This window comes from Centrocercus urophasianus, unplaced genomic scaffold (assembly GCF_019232065.1).
Source record: "Centrocercus urophasianus isolate 14NV4802_14NV808 unplaced genomic scaffold, USGS_Curo_1.0 seq_1315, whole genome shotgun sequence".
In the NCBI taxonomy this organism is placed as follows: domain Eukaryota; kingdom Metazoa; phylum Chordata; class Aves; order Galliformes; family Phasianidae; genus Centrocercus; species Centrocercus urophasianus.
The window spans coordinates 6325-17594 of NW_024884493.1; the positions used below are offsets into that span (position 1 = coordinate 6325).

Consider the following 11270-nt stretch of genomic DNA (forward strand, 5'->3'; position numbering starts at 1 on the left):
TCATTAATGTCCCTTCCAACACAACCGTGTTGTGATTCCATGGTTCTATGATCTTTACAGTCCATTCCAACACAACCGTGTTGTGACTCCATGGTTCTATGATCATTAATGTCCCTTTCACCCCACCCATTCCGTGGTTCTATGAGCTGTGCCAAGTTCCCAGCTGTCAGGCCATTCAGCATCAGGACACTGAAGGAGCATTTCATTTTCAGCATCAGGAAAGCTTGCTTCAATCTGTCACTTTGCACAATACAAGAACAAAGGTCTGATGGCCCAGGAGAGCCCTACTTCTTAGGATATGGCCAGAGCTCAAGCACTGGGTCCTCCTGACACATGAAGCAGATAAAGGAAATTTTACCCAAACAGGTGCCTGGTGTTTGCCACACATACCACAGCCATCAGGTGTCCCCGTGTCGGAGGGCGTCTGGAGTGCTGGATTTTTGCTCTGTCCCGCGTTGGGTGGGCGAGGTAGCTGTCCTCTTCGACAGTGACCTGAAGGGGTGACAAAGCATGACTTACCTACCCAGGATTCCCCCTCCCTGTGACCTGGCCGTATGCAGAGCTTCTCCACACGCCGATGGGCCAGGCTCTTGCCCCGAAGGCTGCTGGCTAGAATCCTGCCTTGCAAAGACCACCTCCCACACTCAGATTTAGTTTGTGGTTTTCCAGTATTTCAGCCCGTGGGGTTGGGATCCATGGGATGCATGCAGTGTGATCCTTTGCAAGAAGACCTGCACTGGGGTGTGGGGACTCAACCCACATCAGAGCTCCTTGCTCCATCCCTTTGGATCTGCTGGAGTCATTCCTTATTATCATCTGTTGGATCTATTTGTAAACATTTTCTGCTCCTACTTCTCCAAGCAATCCATCCCATTGTTTTGATGCGCTACTTGCTGCTGTAAAGCTCTCCCTGTGCCATGCCCTCAGTTCTTCCTCTGCAGAAATTTGTGTTGCTGTCCACAAGAACCAAGAGCACTGGGCTGCCTGTATTGCAACAAACTGAGTGTGCAGGAAATGGATCTGAGATCAAAAGTAGCTGGTGTGAAGCATGAATGCAAGACAGCAGCGAAATGCTGCAACACTTCCAAACTGCAGCTCTGGCAGCAGAGAGGAGGCCTGCGAGGGATGAGGATGGGCTGGGCGGGAGTGACAGATGGTGCCATGTCATTAGGCTGAAGATAGCACAGGGCTATTTTGGTTTTCAGTTAATTCCTTAATTCAGTTCCACAGCTTAAAGCTCCTTTGCAAACATGAGCACACAACATGCTGAGCTCCAAGGATGGAAGGAAACCCCCCAAAGCATGGGAAGCTGGAGATTTGGGTATGTTAAACCAGGAGGCTCGCTCTGATTCCAGCACGGTGCTGCATCCCTGCAAGGCAGCACTAGACACACCACCAGCTCTCAACCATTAATTCAGGTCTGGGGGTTCAAATTGCCCCAGAGGTCCGAAGAGCCCACCCTAAAGGGGTTTGGGGCTGCAGAGATCTGAAAGTTTCATGCAGGATTAAAGGCCAGGCCCAGTGCCCTGCTCACCTCATCTAAGATGCGGTTCTTAGCACGAGTGATGGCGGAGTTGAGGGCATTAATCCAGGACTCTTTCTCTTCTGGACTCACGGCCAGGAAGATGAGATTTGGTGCCTAAAAGGAGGGAACTGAGGTCAGTGCTCACACTGTGCAGATGCTGCCCCTCACCCAGGGTCATTCGGCCACCGCGTGCTTCTGCTGCTCTGTGCCACCTATCTGCTGCCACCCCCAATTTTAGGTGCATGCTGAGGGCTGAGCAATTTTGAAAATATGGCTTCTATAGGGGATCCACAGCCTTAGTTTTCTAAGCTAGATATTCAGCAAAAATGAGTTCTGGCTTCCAAACCTTTGGTTTGATTGTCTCCACTGCTGAAGTTGCTGGAGGACAGCGCAGCTACTTTCCATTTTCCCCTTCTCCTTTCTTCCTGCACAGCACACTGTTATACATTCTTTAGTACAGTGTGAGGTGGACAAGCCCACTGCACTGGAATAGCAGCACGAGGACTGCAAACCCAGAGCACGTGTAGGGCTGTGCATGGGTGCATTTGTGCCAGAGACGGTGTGAGATGGAGCCTGCCTCTGTCTGAGAGGAGCTGAGGCCGCTGGGGCTCCTGCATCCTGACAGCTGTGCCCCATTTGGGCACCATTTTGCTTTCCAGTGCTCTTGGAAAAAATTCCCTGCAGCTCTTTGCCCAAATCCAGGCATGCAGCATCAGCATCCCTGTCCTCCTCAGCCCCCCAGGGAATAAAGAGTGCAGTCAGCAGAACAGCAGCTGTCGGGTGCAACAGCTCTGTCCCATCTCGTGGCTGATGTCCTGATCTCTGCTTTCCCAAAGTCAGTGCTTGGACCCAGAGCTGCATGCTCAGCCACACTGGGCACAGCAGCCCTACAGCAGCGGGGATCTCGCTCCTCCCTGCAGCTCTCACTGCTGCTAGCAGTCCCTAGGTGAGGACTGCGCCGTGTTAAACCAGGAGCTCACTCTGTACTCCTGCACTGCTCTCACTGCCAGGTGCCATCCACAGAAGCTGCAGCAAACCGGGGCTGATGGCCTTCTGTGTGCTTGCCTACCATGTTTCCAGGCTGCCTGGAGTGAGCTAGGGTAAATTTGCTGTGATTCTTTTTGCTTCTGCTTTTGGACTTCCTGAGCTCCTCGCACTTCTCATAATCACTCAGGTCGAACGTTTCCTGCACGTTTTTTTCATCTTTTACCTGCAAAATAACAAGAAATGAGAACTGTGTGGGTGTCAGCAGGTGCAGGTGCAAATGATGCGGGTGCCTGGGTGCATAGTGCACACCCAGAGCAAGTGCTGAGATGCAAGAATCATCCATCTAGGGCACGAGTACACAGGCAGCACTATCTGGTGGTGCTCTGCTTGGATTTGGAGGAGAAACAGAGCTTTCCCACGTGATAGCTTTGCCTTTCTGAGCACGAAGGAGTTGTATTTAGAAGGACAATGAAAACTGTGCTCCCCAAGGTTGGCTCCTGCTGTTCTCCAGAATTTCTTTGGGACCCCCAGCAAATCAGCAAACCACCTCTGCCACCTCCAAAGGGGAGGCTGGGCTGTCCCTGTGCCTGCACACCCCCCACAGAGCAGAACTGGTGCGAGCAGCGAGGACAGGAGCTGCCTGCAGGGAGGATCTCCAGCTGCTCAGTGCACGAGGCAGTCCCACAGCACTCACTGCTTTGCTGGGACAGCGCTCCAAACACTGAAGGGACAGAGATTAGTGCTTCCTATTTTTAGCCCCATGGTATTGCTGGAGCCTGACAGCTGCTTTTGGGGGTGGGTGATTCCTTGGAGGGACTCCATCACTTTTGGTATATATTTCAGCCCTTGTTTTCAGGGACAGGGAAGGAATGTTCCATGATTTTTCAGTCAGTGTAAACAATGAGGCTGGCAAAAATGCTGTAACCAACTGAGATGAGCCATATGGCCATGCTCAGTGGCTGTGGTTGCATCGGTCCCCAGGTTGTCCCCAAGCACTGGGTGCAGCCCCAAAGCCTGGAAGCAAACTCTGACTGCTGCTCAAAGCAGAAATCTGTGTATAGGCTTTTATGAGCAGCACACCATACGTATCTGTCTGTCCTCCCCGGGTATCTCTAATCAGCTTTCCTCTCACTGCAGTGCCATCCTGCAATCCACCTCTTTCCAAGAATCTGGGCCGAATTTAGCTCTGCCTGTCTGCAGGGCAGGAGGAGCCGATCCCCTGAGCCCAGCTGTGAGCAGTCCTTGCTCCAGATGTTCACAGATGTAGGTCAGTGGGACTCCCCAGCCCTCCTATCTCACACACTGAGCCCACACTGTGATTGCAGGGAGCCCAAAGCCTCGTCCCTGTGAGCAGCCATTCTGCAGGAGGAGCACCTCCAGCTTCCCCAGCCCTGCATGAGGTGCAGAACATCTCTCCATCAAACTGCCCACGTGTCCATAGAGATGCTCAGAGACCTCAGAGAACTGGGCACAAACCGCATCCACGTGCACTACAGGGATGGTGTTGGGTTGTCATTAGGGGCAGGCTCAGCCCCTCACTGCTGTTTTGGGGCTGGGGCACACATTCATTTCAGGGGAGTTGGACAAGATGACCTTTAAAGCTTCCCTTCCATCAAATGATTCTATGACTTTATGCATAGATGTGACATCTACCCTTCATCCCCTGAGCGTGGCTTGAAGTAGTTAACGTAACCCCTGGGTGATACCGTGGGTAATTAACATTTCTCCAGCTCTGAAAGCTGAGAAGAGGATCTCAGGTTTGCCTTCCTTTGGGTTTGTTTGGAGGATTTGTTTAGAACAGTGCCCCGCTGAGTTGTGCTCAGAACCCATACAGAAGGCTGCAGGAAATCACAAGGCACCGAGTGTGGCGCGTCCACCAGACACCCAAGAGGTGACCACGTGGCTCCAGGTGCAACCAGAGACCAAACCGAGCAGCAGAGCACAGCAGTGCTGCAGCCAGCAGCAGGCAGCCCTCTCCTCTCCAGCTCGGACCAAAGTTTCACTTCCTCAGCAGCTCCACCACACAGCAGAGGACAGACATTTTCCACGCACTGCAGCTAAGATCAGGGGAGCCGTGTGCATGAGATGGTTAAGCGTTGCTGCTTGCTGCATGTCGTGCTGTGCAGCCTCCCTACAGGCAGGATCTGTGCAGGATGCACTGCACATATGGACCACGCATGGGAGCCCCAGGTGTTGCTGTGCACACACATTCGTAGACTGAATCATTACAGTTGGAAAAGAACTCTGAAACCACCAAGTGCAACCACTATCCCAGCACTGCCAACCCTGAACCATGTCCACAAGCACCACATCCACGTGTCTCTTCAGTTCCCCCTGGAGATGGCAGCTCCATTTCTCTCCTGGGCAGCACTCCCAGCGCTTCACAGCCCTTCAGCAAAGAAATGCTCCCTCCTGTCTGACCACAACCTCCCACAGAACAACATAAGGCCACGTGCACACATGCACACACGCTCACATGCAGATGCACACACACAAATACACACGTGCACACGTGCACACACATCCGTGCATATGCACACGTAAATACAGGCACACAAACATGCACATATGTGTACATGCACACACATGCACACACAAGCATACACAGCCACGCACACATATACATGCACACACACAAATACACACGTGCACACACACAGACTTACATACAAACACACACACACACATGCACAGCTGCTCCAGGCCTGCCAAGCATTGCTCACTGGTGCAGCACTGCACAAGAAGCAGAACAGACTACTTTTCAAGTGCTCTTGTGCTAATTGAGCTGACGCTGTTGGTAGCAAACAAGCCAGGGCTTAAGGAAGCCCTGAGAAGCGTTTCCTCATTAAAATGTAATTTTCACAGTGCTGTTCGTGCTGTCTGGACAGTGCTGGGCTTCCTGGCAGGAAGCAACACCAGCGCTGGGCCTGGGGGCATCACAACCACCACCAGAAATGTGCAGGGGGGAAGGAGGCAGGATGGAGGAGAGCAGAAGGGGAGGAATGCAAGAATGACACCGAGGAGGTTTTGCTTGACAGGGAGCAGTTTGCTGCTCCGAGGCTTTTTTTGGTTGGTGACCAAATGCTGAATAATGAAGGGGGTTTTGCAGAAGTTCACAGAGTTTGGCCTGCAGCAGGGCCACAGACCTCTGTACAGAGACATGGCCCCACAGCCCCAGTCTGGTGTCGGGAAGGGAAGGGAAGGGAAGGGAAGGGAAGGGAAGGGAAGGGTACTGAGGTGCTCCCTATGTGAGAGCACAGCCCTAAGCCCTGCCTGCATTCTCCAGGACTATCATACAACAAGAAGTATTTCCTCTCCTTCCAGACTTGCTTTCTGCCAAGGAGACAAAATCATGCAGTCCATCTTCTCCCAACTGAAATGAACAAACTGGAGCCAAGCATAGATCTCAGATGGAAAAGCTGGGATGCTCAGCAGGTACCATGCAAGTGCAGCAAGATTTGCACTGTGACCCAGCCCATAGGACTCAGCCTGCCTCTGGGACTTTCGAGCTCCTGCGGAGAACCTGATGCTCACAGCTTGCTTTCCCCACTCCCCACATGCCCTGAGCCCAAGGGAAGCTGATGGGAGCACCAAGGTTAAATGTAGGCTACATCCACTGCACTCCAAGGGTTTTGATGGAGCAAATACAATTTATGGCAGAGTGCTTTGGTCTTTTGCTGGAGTAGAGATGTGTTCCGTGCTCACGCTGCAGACACCGGTGGATTCTACTTCTGTCAGAGATTTCTGCTTGCAGCTCCTCAAGGTTTGCACGGTGCAATTCCCTTCAACCCACGGGCTGTGACCCACAAGTTGAGAGCAGAGCAGAGCACCGCTCACCCAGCAGCAGTTGTGTGTTCTCACAGGGCACAATGTGGCATGTCAAGAACTAAAAGGTTCTCCTCTGTCCTGTTTTGCTGGGCCAATCCCAGTGCACTGCAGTACTGGGGATGCGATGTGGGACACACAGATCTATGCAGGGGGACCTGCTGCTGTGTGAGTGGCTCACTGTGCTGCTTCACTGTTAGAAGTCAGGCAGCCTTGGAGCAAAAAGTGTTGGAAAAGCAGAGCAATGGGCAGCCAAAGCAAATATGTCCATGCACATACAGTGTCATGGCCATGCACACCCCATGCATACATGTGCCCTCTGCCCTTGCACACATATACATGTGCTGTCTACAGACATACACACGTGTCCCTCCATGCACACGCATGCACACACATGTCCCTCCATCCATGCACACGTACCACGCGTGTCCACACAAGCAAAGAACTGTCCATGCACACTCCTGGAATGCCCACGCATACCCCACACGTGTGCATGCAGACACATACGTGTGCCCTCAGTCCATGCACACAGCACACCCATCCACGCAGATACACCAGAATTGTTCATGCACACCCCTGACACAGCCATACACGTCCTTGCACACACATACATGTGCCCTCTGTCTGCCCACTCATGTTTGCACACACACATCAGAACTGCCCATCCACACACCTGGCACACACCAGGCAAGACACACACATGTGCCCTTTGTCCACGCACACACCAGACGTGTCCATGAGCACACCCCACGTGTGCTCTCTGTCTATGCATACACAACAAACGTCCATGCACACACACAACTGTCCGTGTACACACCTACACACCCATGCACACTCCAGATATGTCCATGAAGACATACATGCGCACTGTCCATGCACACACAGCACATATGTGCCCTGTCTGTGCACACACGCCGCATGTATCCATGCAAATGTGTTCATGCACAAGCAGAACCGTCTGCACATACACACTCGTACACACTCATACACATGTCCACGCAGTCATATTCGTGTGCCCTCTGCCCATGCACAAGTTCACACAGATGTGCCCTCCACCCGTGCACACACACACACACACACACACGTCCTGTTGTGCACATACACACGTTCTCCATTCAGCCAGGTGCCCACAGCAGCTCGGGAAGCAGTGGCATGGGCCGGTTCTCCCTTCCCAAGGCACATGGAGTCACTTCGGTGCACATGCACACAGTCAGATGTTACCTCTGCAACCACATCGCTACACCACCACAGATTCTTCCATATAAAGACATAGGCAGTCGCTGCTGCATGTTATTTATGGCCTTTCACACACATATGCACAGCGCAGAGCCACGGGGCCGCTTCAGCTGCACACACACCAGGTTTTTCCCCATGAAGAAACAGACACACACTCCCCAGGACACCTCCAAGTGTTGGGCACTGGCTGCTTAGTGGCTGCTCAGTGGCCGTTTGGAACTCAGAATCCCCAGATCTTTGGGGAGCACGTGGCCACTGCCACCAATCCCTGTATTCACGCCTCCTGCAGGCCCGGCTGCCCCAAGAACAGGGCAGCTCCCCCGGATGGGGCAATGACTGCAGTGCCCCTGCTCTGGTCCTGCCCTTCATGCCTTCTCCATCCACCACAACACACTCTGCTGACGCTGTTCCACATCCCACAGACCCTACATCTGCCCCCACAGCCAATGTACGTTGCTCAGATTCTCTCGGGCCCTTCTACCAGTTCCAAGTGGGACAGCACAGAGCAGCCCCACCATCACTTGGCTTGGCCACGGTCCCTTCCCTACAGGTTCATCATAGGTTCAGCTGCCTGCAGCCTCAGTCTCCTGTGGCTTGGCCTCTCTCAGAAGGCCAGCAGCACCAATTCCCCATCAACAGGATCGCAAGGGGTGAGCTGTGCAGTGCCAGCACGTGACTGAGTTTCCCAGATGCTTTTCAGGTATTCCTGTGCTCTGACAGCCCCTGACCCCCCTGCTCTTCAATGAGCCTCTAAATCAAATTACACTCAGGACCACTCTCTCTCTCCAGATCCTCATGGATGAAGTTGGGCCAGGCACGGCTCTGAGCAGCCCCCAGCCCCACGGTGCCATGGGAGGGGGCCCACCAAAACCCAAACAGGTCATTTTTTGCCCGATGTACCCGTCCTGCCTCCAAGCAGCCCCGTGCCCCCTTGGGGCACAACTCAGCTCCTACGGGGGGCTGGAGGGAGGAGCGCTCCTGCCTGGGGATCCTTTCCTGATGGATGCATCCCGAGAAAAGGAAGAAGAACGGCTGTGCGAGGACAGCCGGGTGCTGCCGTGAGTCACATCCTGTTAAATCCCATAGAAACCTTACAGGCAGCCCATCAGCGGCGGGGGCACGATTCCAGGGGGAGCCTGGATTTCCCTGCTTTACTGGGAACGGGGACAGAAGCCATGAGAGCACAGGGGGCTGGCGAACCCCGGCTGGAGAGCCGGTCCCTGTCCTCCCCACCCCCAGTGCGGGGCGGTGGGTCGGGGCTCAACGCGCGTTTCATATGCAAAGGAAGGAAAGGGGGAAGGGAGAGGAAAACGACACCGAGCCTACCTCCTTCTCCGAGATGTAAAGCTGATCTCCCTTCAACACCGCATAACGGTTTTTCCAGATTTCCCTAAAAATGCCTTTCCCGCAGAATTTCCGCACCCAGCCAACCTTCTCGGGCTGCGCAGATTGCTGGTTTCCATCCTGTTGCCCCTAACACAAAGAGAAAGGGAAGAAAATGGGGGAAAAAGGTGTTATTCGCGCTTCCCGTTCTCCCCCTCTCTCCTTCGCTCCCCTTCCCTGCCCCTCTGCTCGCCGAGCTGCGCTCCATCCGCTCTGCAGCCGCGGGGCAACAACGGGAACAACGGGAAACGGGGCAGGAATGGAGCCCCGCGCGTTATATAAGAACGGCTGCCCGGCTGCCATTCGCTTTGCGCAACATGCAAAGAAGAGCAGGGGAGGATTTTACCTAACGGATTTTTTTTTTTTCCGCAGCAGTGAAAACGGCATTTCTGAGCCTTTCATCGGCAATTAACCCCAAGGGCGACATCCGCGGCAGGGCTGATGCTTAAGGTTAATTAACCCCACGGGCGCAGACAGGATCTGCGGGCACAGCACACGGCACGGAGCCGAGGCGGCAGCACAGAGACGGTGCCGCTCGGTTCGGTCCTTTCCTTGCGGTCAGAAAGGAAAGCTCTGCGCATCGCATCTGCTGTTGCATCCAGGGGACGGGGAGGCTGCGGGCGGTGGGTGCCGGCCCGTGTTTTGCTGAGATCCGGTTGGGTTTTTTCTTGCTTGTTAGGCACAATTGGAAAGCAGCAGAGCCCCCTCCCCACAGCGCCCGGAGCCCCCTCGGCCCACCCTGCCCCTGAGCGGAAGCGATCCCACTCACCCGTTTGGCCGAATTATTCTTTTTCATCGTTCCTCGCGGCGCTGAGCTGGAGGGAGAAGGGCAGGGAGGGCTCCGAGGGGCTCCTCCCCGGGAGAGAACGGGGCCCCTCCGCTCTGTCCTCGCCCTCTGCGGCTCACGGGCGCTCTCCCGTTACAGCCGGCCCCGGTGACGCGTCCTCGGCCACGCAGCCACCGCGTCCCCCGCCGCCGCCACCATCGCGGAGCTCTCGTGGGCTCGCACTGGGCTGGCCTGGGCTCCCGAGCTCCATCTATAGCCGTGTGCGTATGACGTCTGGAGTTCACCAGAAAGGGCGAATCGCAGCCCACGAGGGTTTTTCTTCTTTGTTTCTGACTCACTGTCTGTGTCTGCATGTGGGGCAGCGGGGTGCCGTGTCCCGGCCCCTTCCGCAGCGGGGGGAAGCGGCCCATGGCACAGGGAGGGTTTGCGGTGGCTGAGGATTTGGAAATAGGGGGAGAAGAAAGGAAGATGGGGGGAAGGGTCTGTGCCCAGCACTGACCAGAAAAAAAAAGATCGAGGCCTTCCCTGAACTGAGGGAATGCATGGCACAAAAAATCGTTTCCGTTTGTTCTCCTCCACCATATTTGAGAAGGTCCAGAACTCTCAGTGTGGGAATACCAATGGGTTTAGAGAGATGTGTAAAAAAAGAACAAGGAAAAAAAAACAACCAACAAAACAGTAAGAGAGAATCAGCCCTGTTAGGAAGAGGTGGATAAATGGATTGATCACTGCTGCTCCCTGGATCCATTGGTGCTCGTGGTGACAGCCCTCTGCCTCAGCTGTCCGTGCAGCACACCCCGCTCCGCACAGAGATGAATGCACAGAGGATGCTGCATCCCAGGCATCCAGGTGGGTTTGCGTCTCTCCAGAGAGGGAGACTTTCCACCTCTGAGCAGCAGTGACAGGGCGCTGCCACCCTCACAGCACTGAAATTCCTTCTCACGTTCAGGTGAAATTCCTGGGCTCCGGTCTACACCCAGTGCACTTTGTTCTGATGCTGGGCATCAGAAACCACCAAACCAAGTCCAGCCCTGTGCTCCTTGCCCCCACCCTCCAGATATTGGTCTGCACCGTTCAGCTCGCCTCTCAGCCTTCTCTCCTCCAGGCAAACAGCCTTGGGTCCTCAGACCGTCCCCATCAGGAGGTGCTCCAGCCCCTGCCCTCTTTGCAGCCTTCCGCTGGATTCTCCAAGCCATTCCCAGCCTGCTCTGAACTGGGGAGCCCAGCACTGCACCAATGCTCCAGCTGTGGTCTCCTCAGGACAGACCAGAGGGGAGGAGAAGCTCCCTCATCTGCTGGCCACACTCTGGGCAGTGCAGCCCGTGTCCCATTGGTCTTCCTGCCACAAGGGACACTACTGTCTCATGGTCAATCGTTGGTGGTCTGTTGGTCAACTGTTGGTCATTTGGAACTCCCAGGTCCTTTTCTGCAGAGCTCGTTCCAGCAGCTAAGCCCCCAAGCTGTACTGCTGTATGGGTTGTCCGTCCCCCGGTGAATGACCTACACCTGTTCTTATTGAACCTCATC

General features: G+C 54.5%; 1 protein-coding gene across 3 annotated transcripts in view; it reads right to left on the reverse strand.

Moving 5' to 3' along the window:
• PLEKHO1 (pleckstrin homology domain containing O1) overlaps positions 1 to 9910 on the reverse strand; it is a 15797-nt gene extending 5887 nt beyond the window's left edge. For 2 of the 3 annotated variants that reach the window (XM_042812956.1, XM_042812957.1), the window contains exons 1-5: positions 9726 to 9907; positions 8900 to 9046; positions 2595 to 2735; positions 1535 to 1639; positions 391 to 492 (exon numbers count right to left, since the gene is read on the reverse strand). In XM_042812956.1, the coding sequence (XP_042668890.1) occupies positions 391 to 492; positions 1535 to 1639; positions 2595 to 2735; positions 8900 to 9046; positions 9726 to 9752 (522 nt within the window). In that variant the 5' untranslated portion in view covers positions 9753 to 9907. Of the gene's footprint in view, positions 1 to 390; positions 493 to 1534; positions 1640 to 2594; positions 2736 to 8899; positions 9047 to 9725 lie in introns of all 3 variants that reach the window. The other variant, XM_042812959.1, reaches the window with a different exon arrangement.
• Positions 9911 to 11270: the final 1360 nt, after the last annotated feature.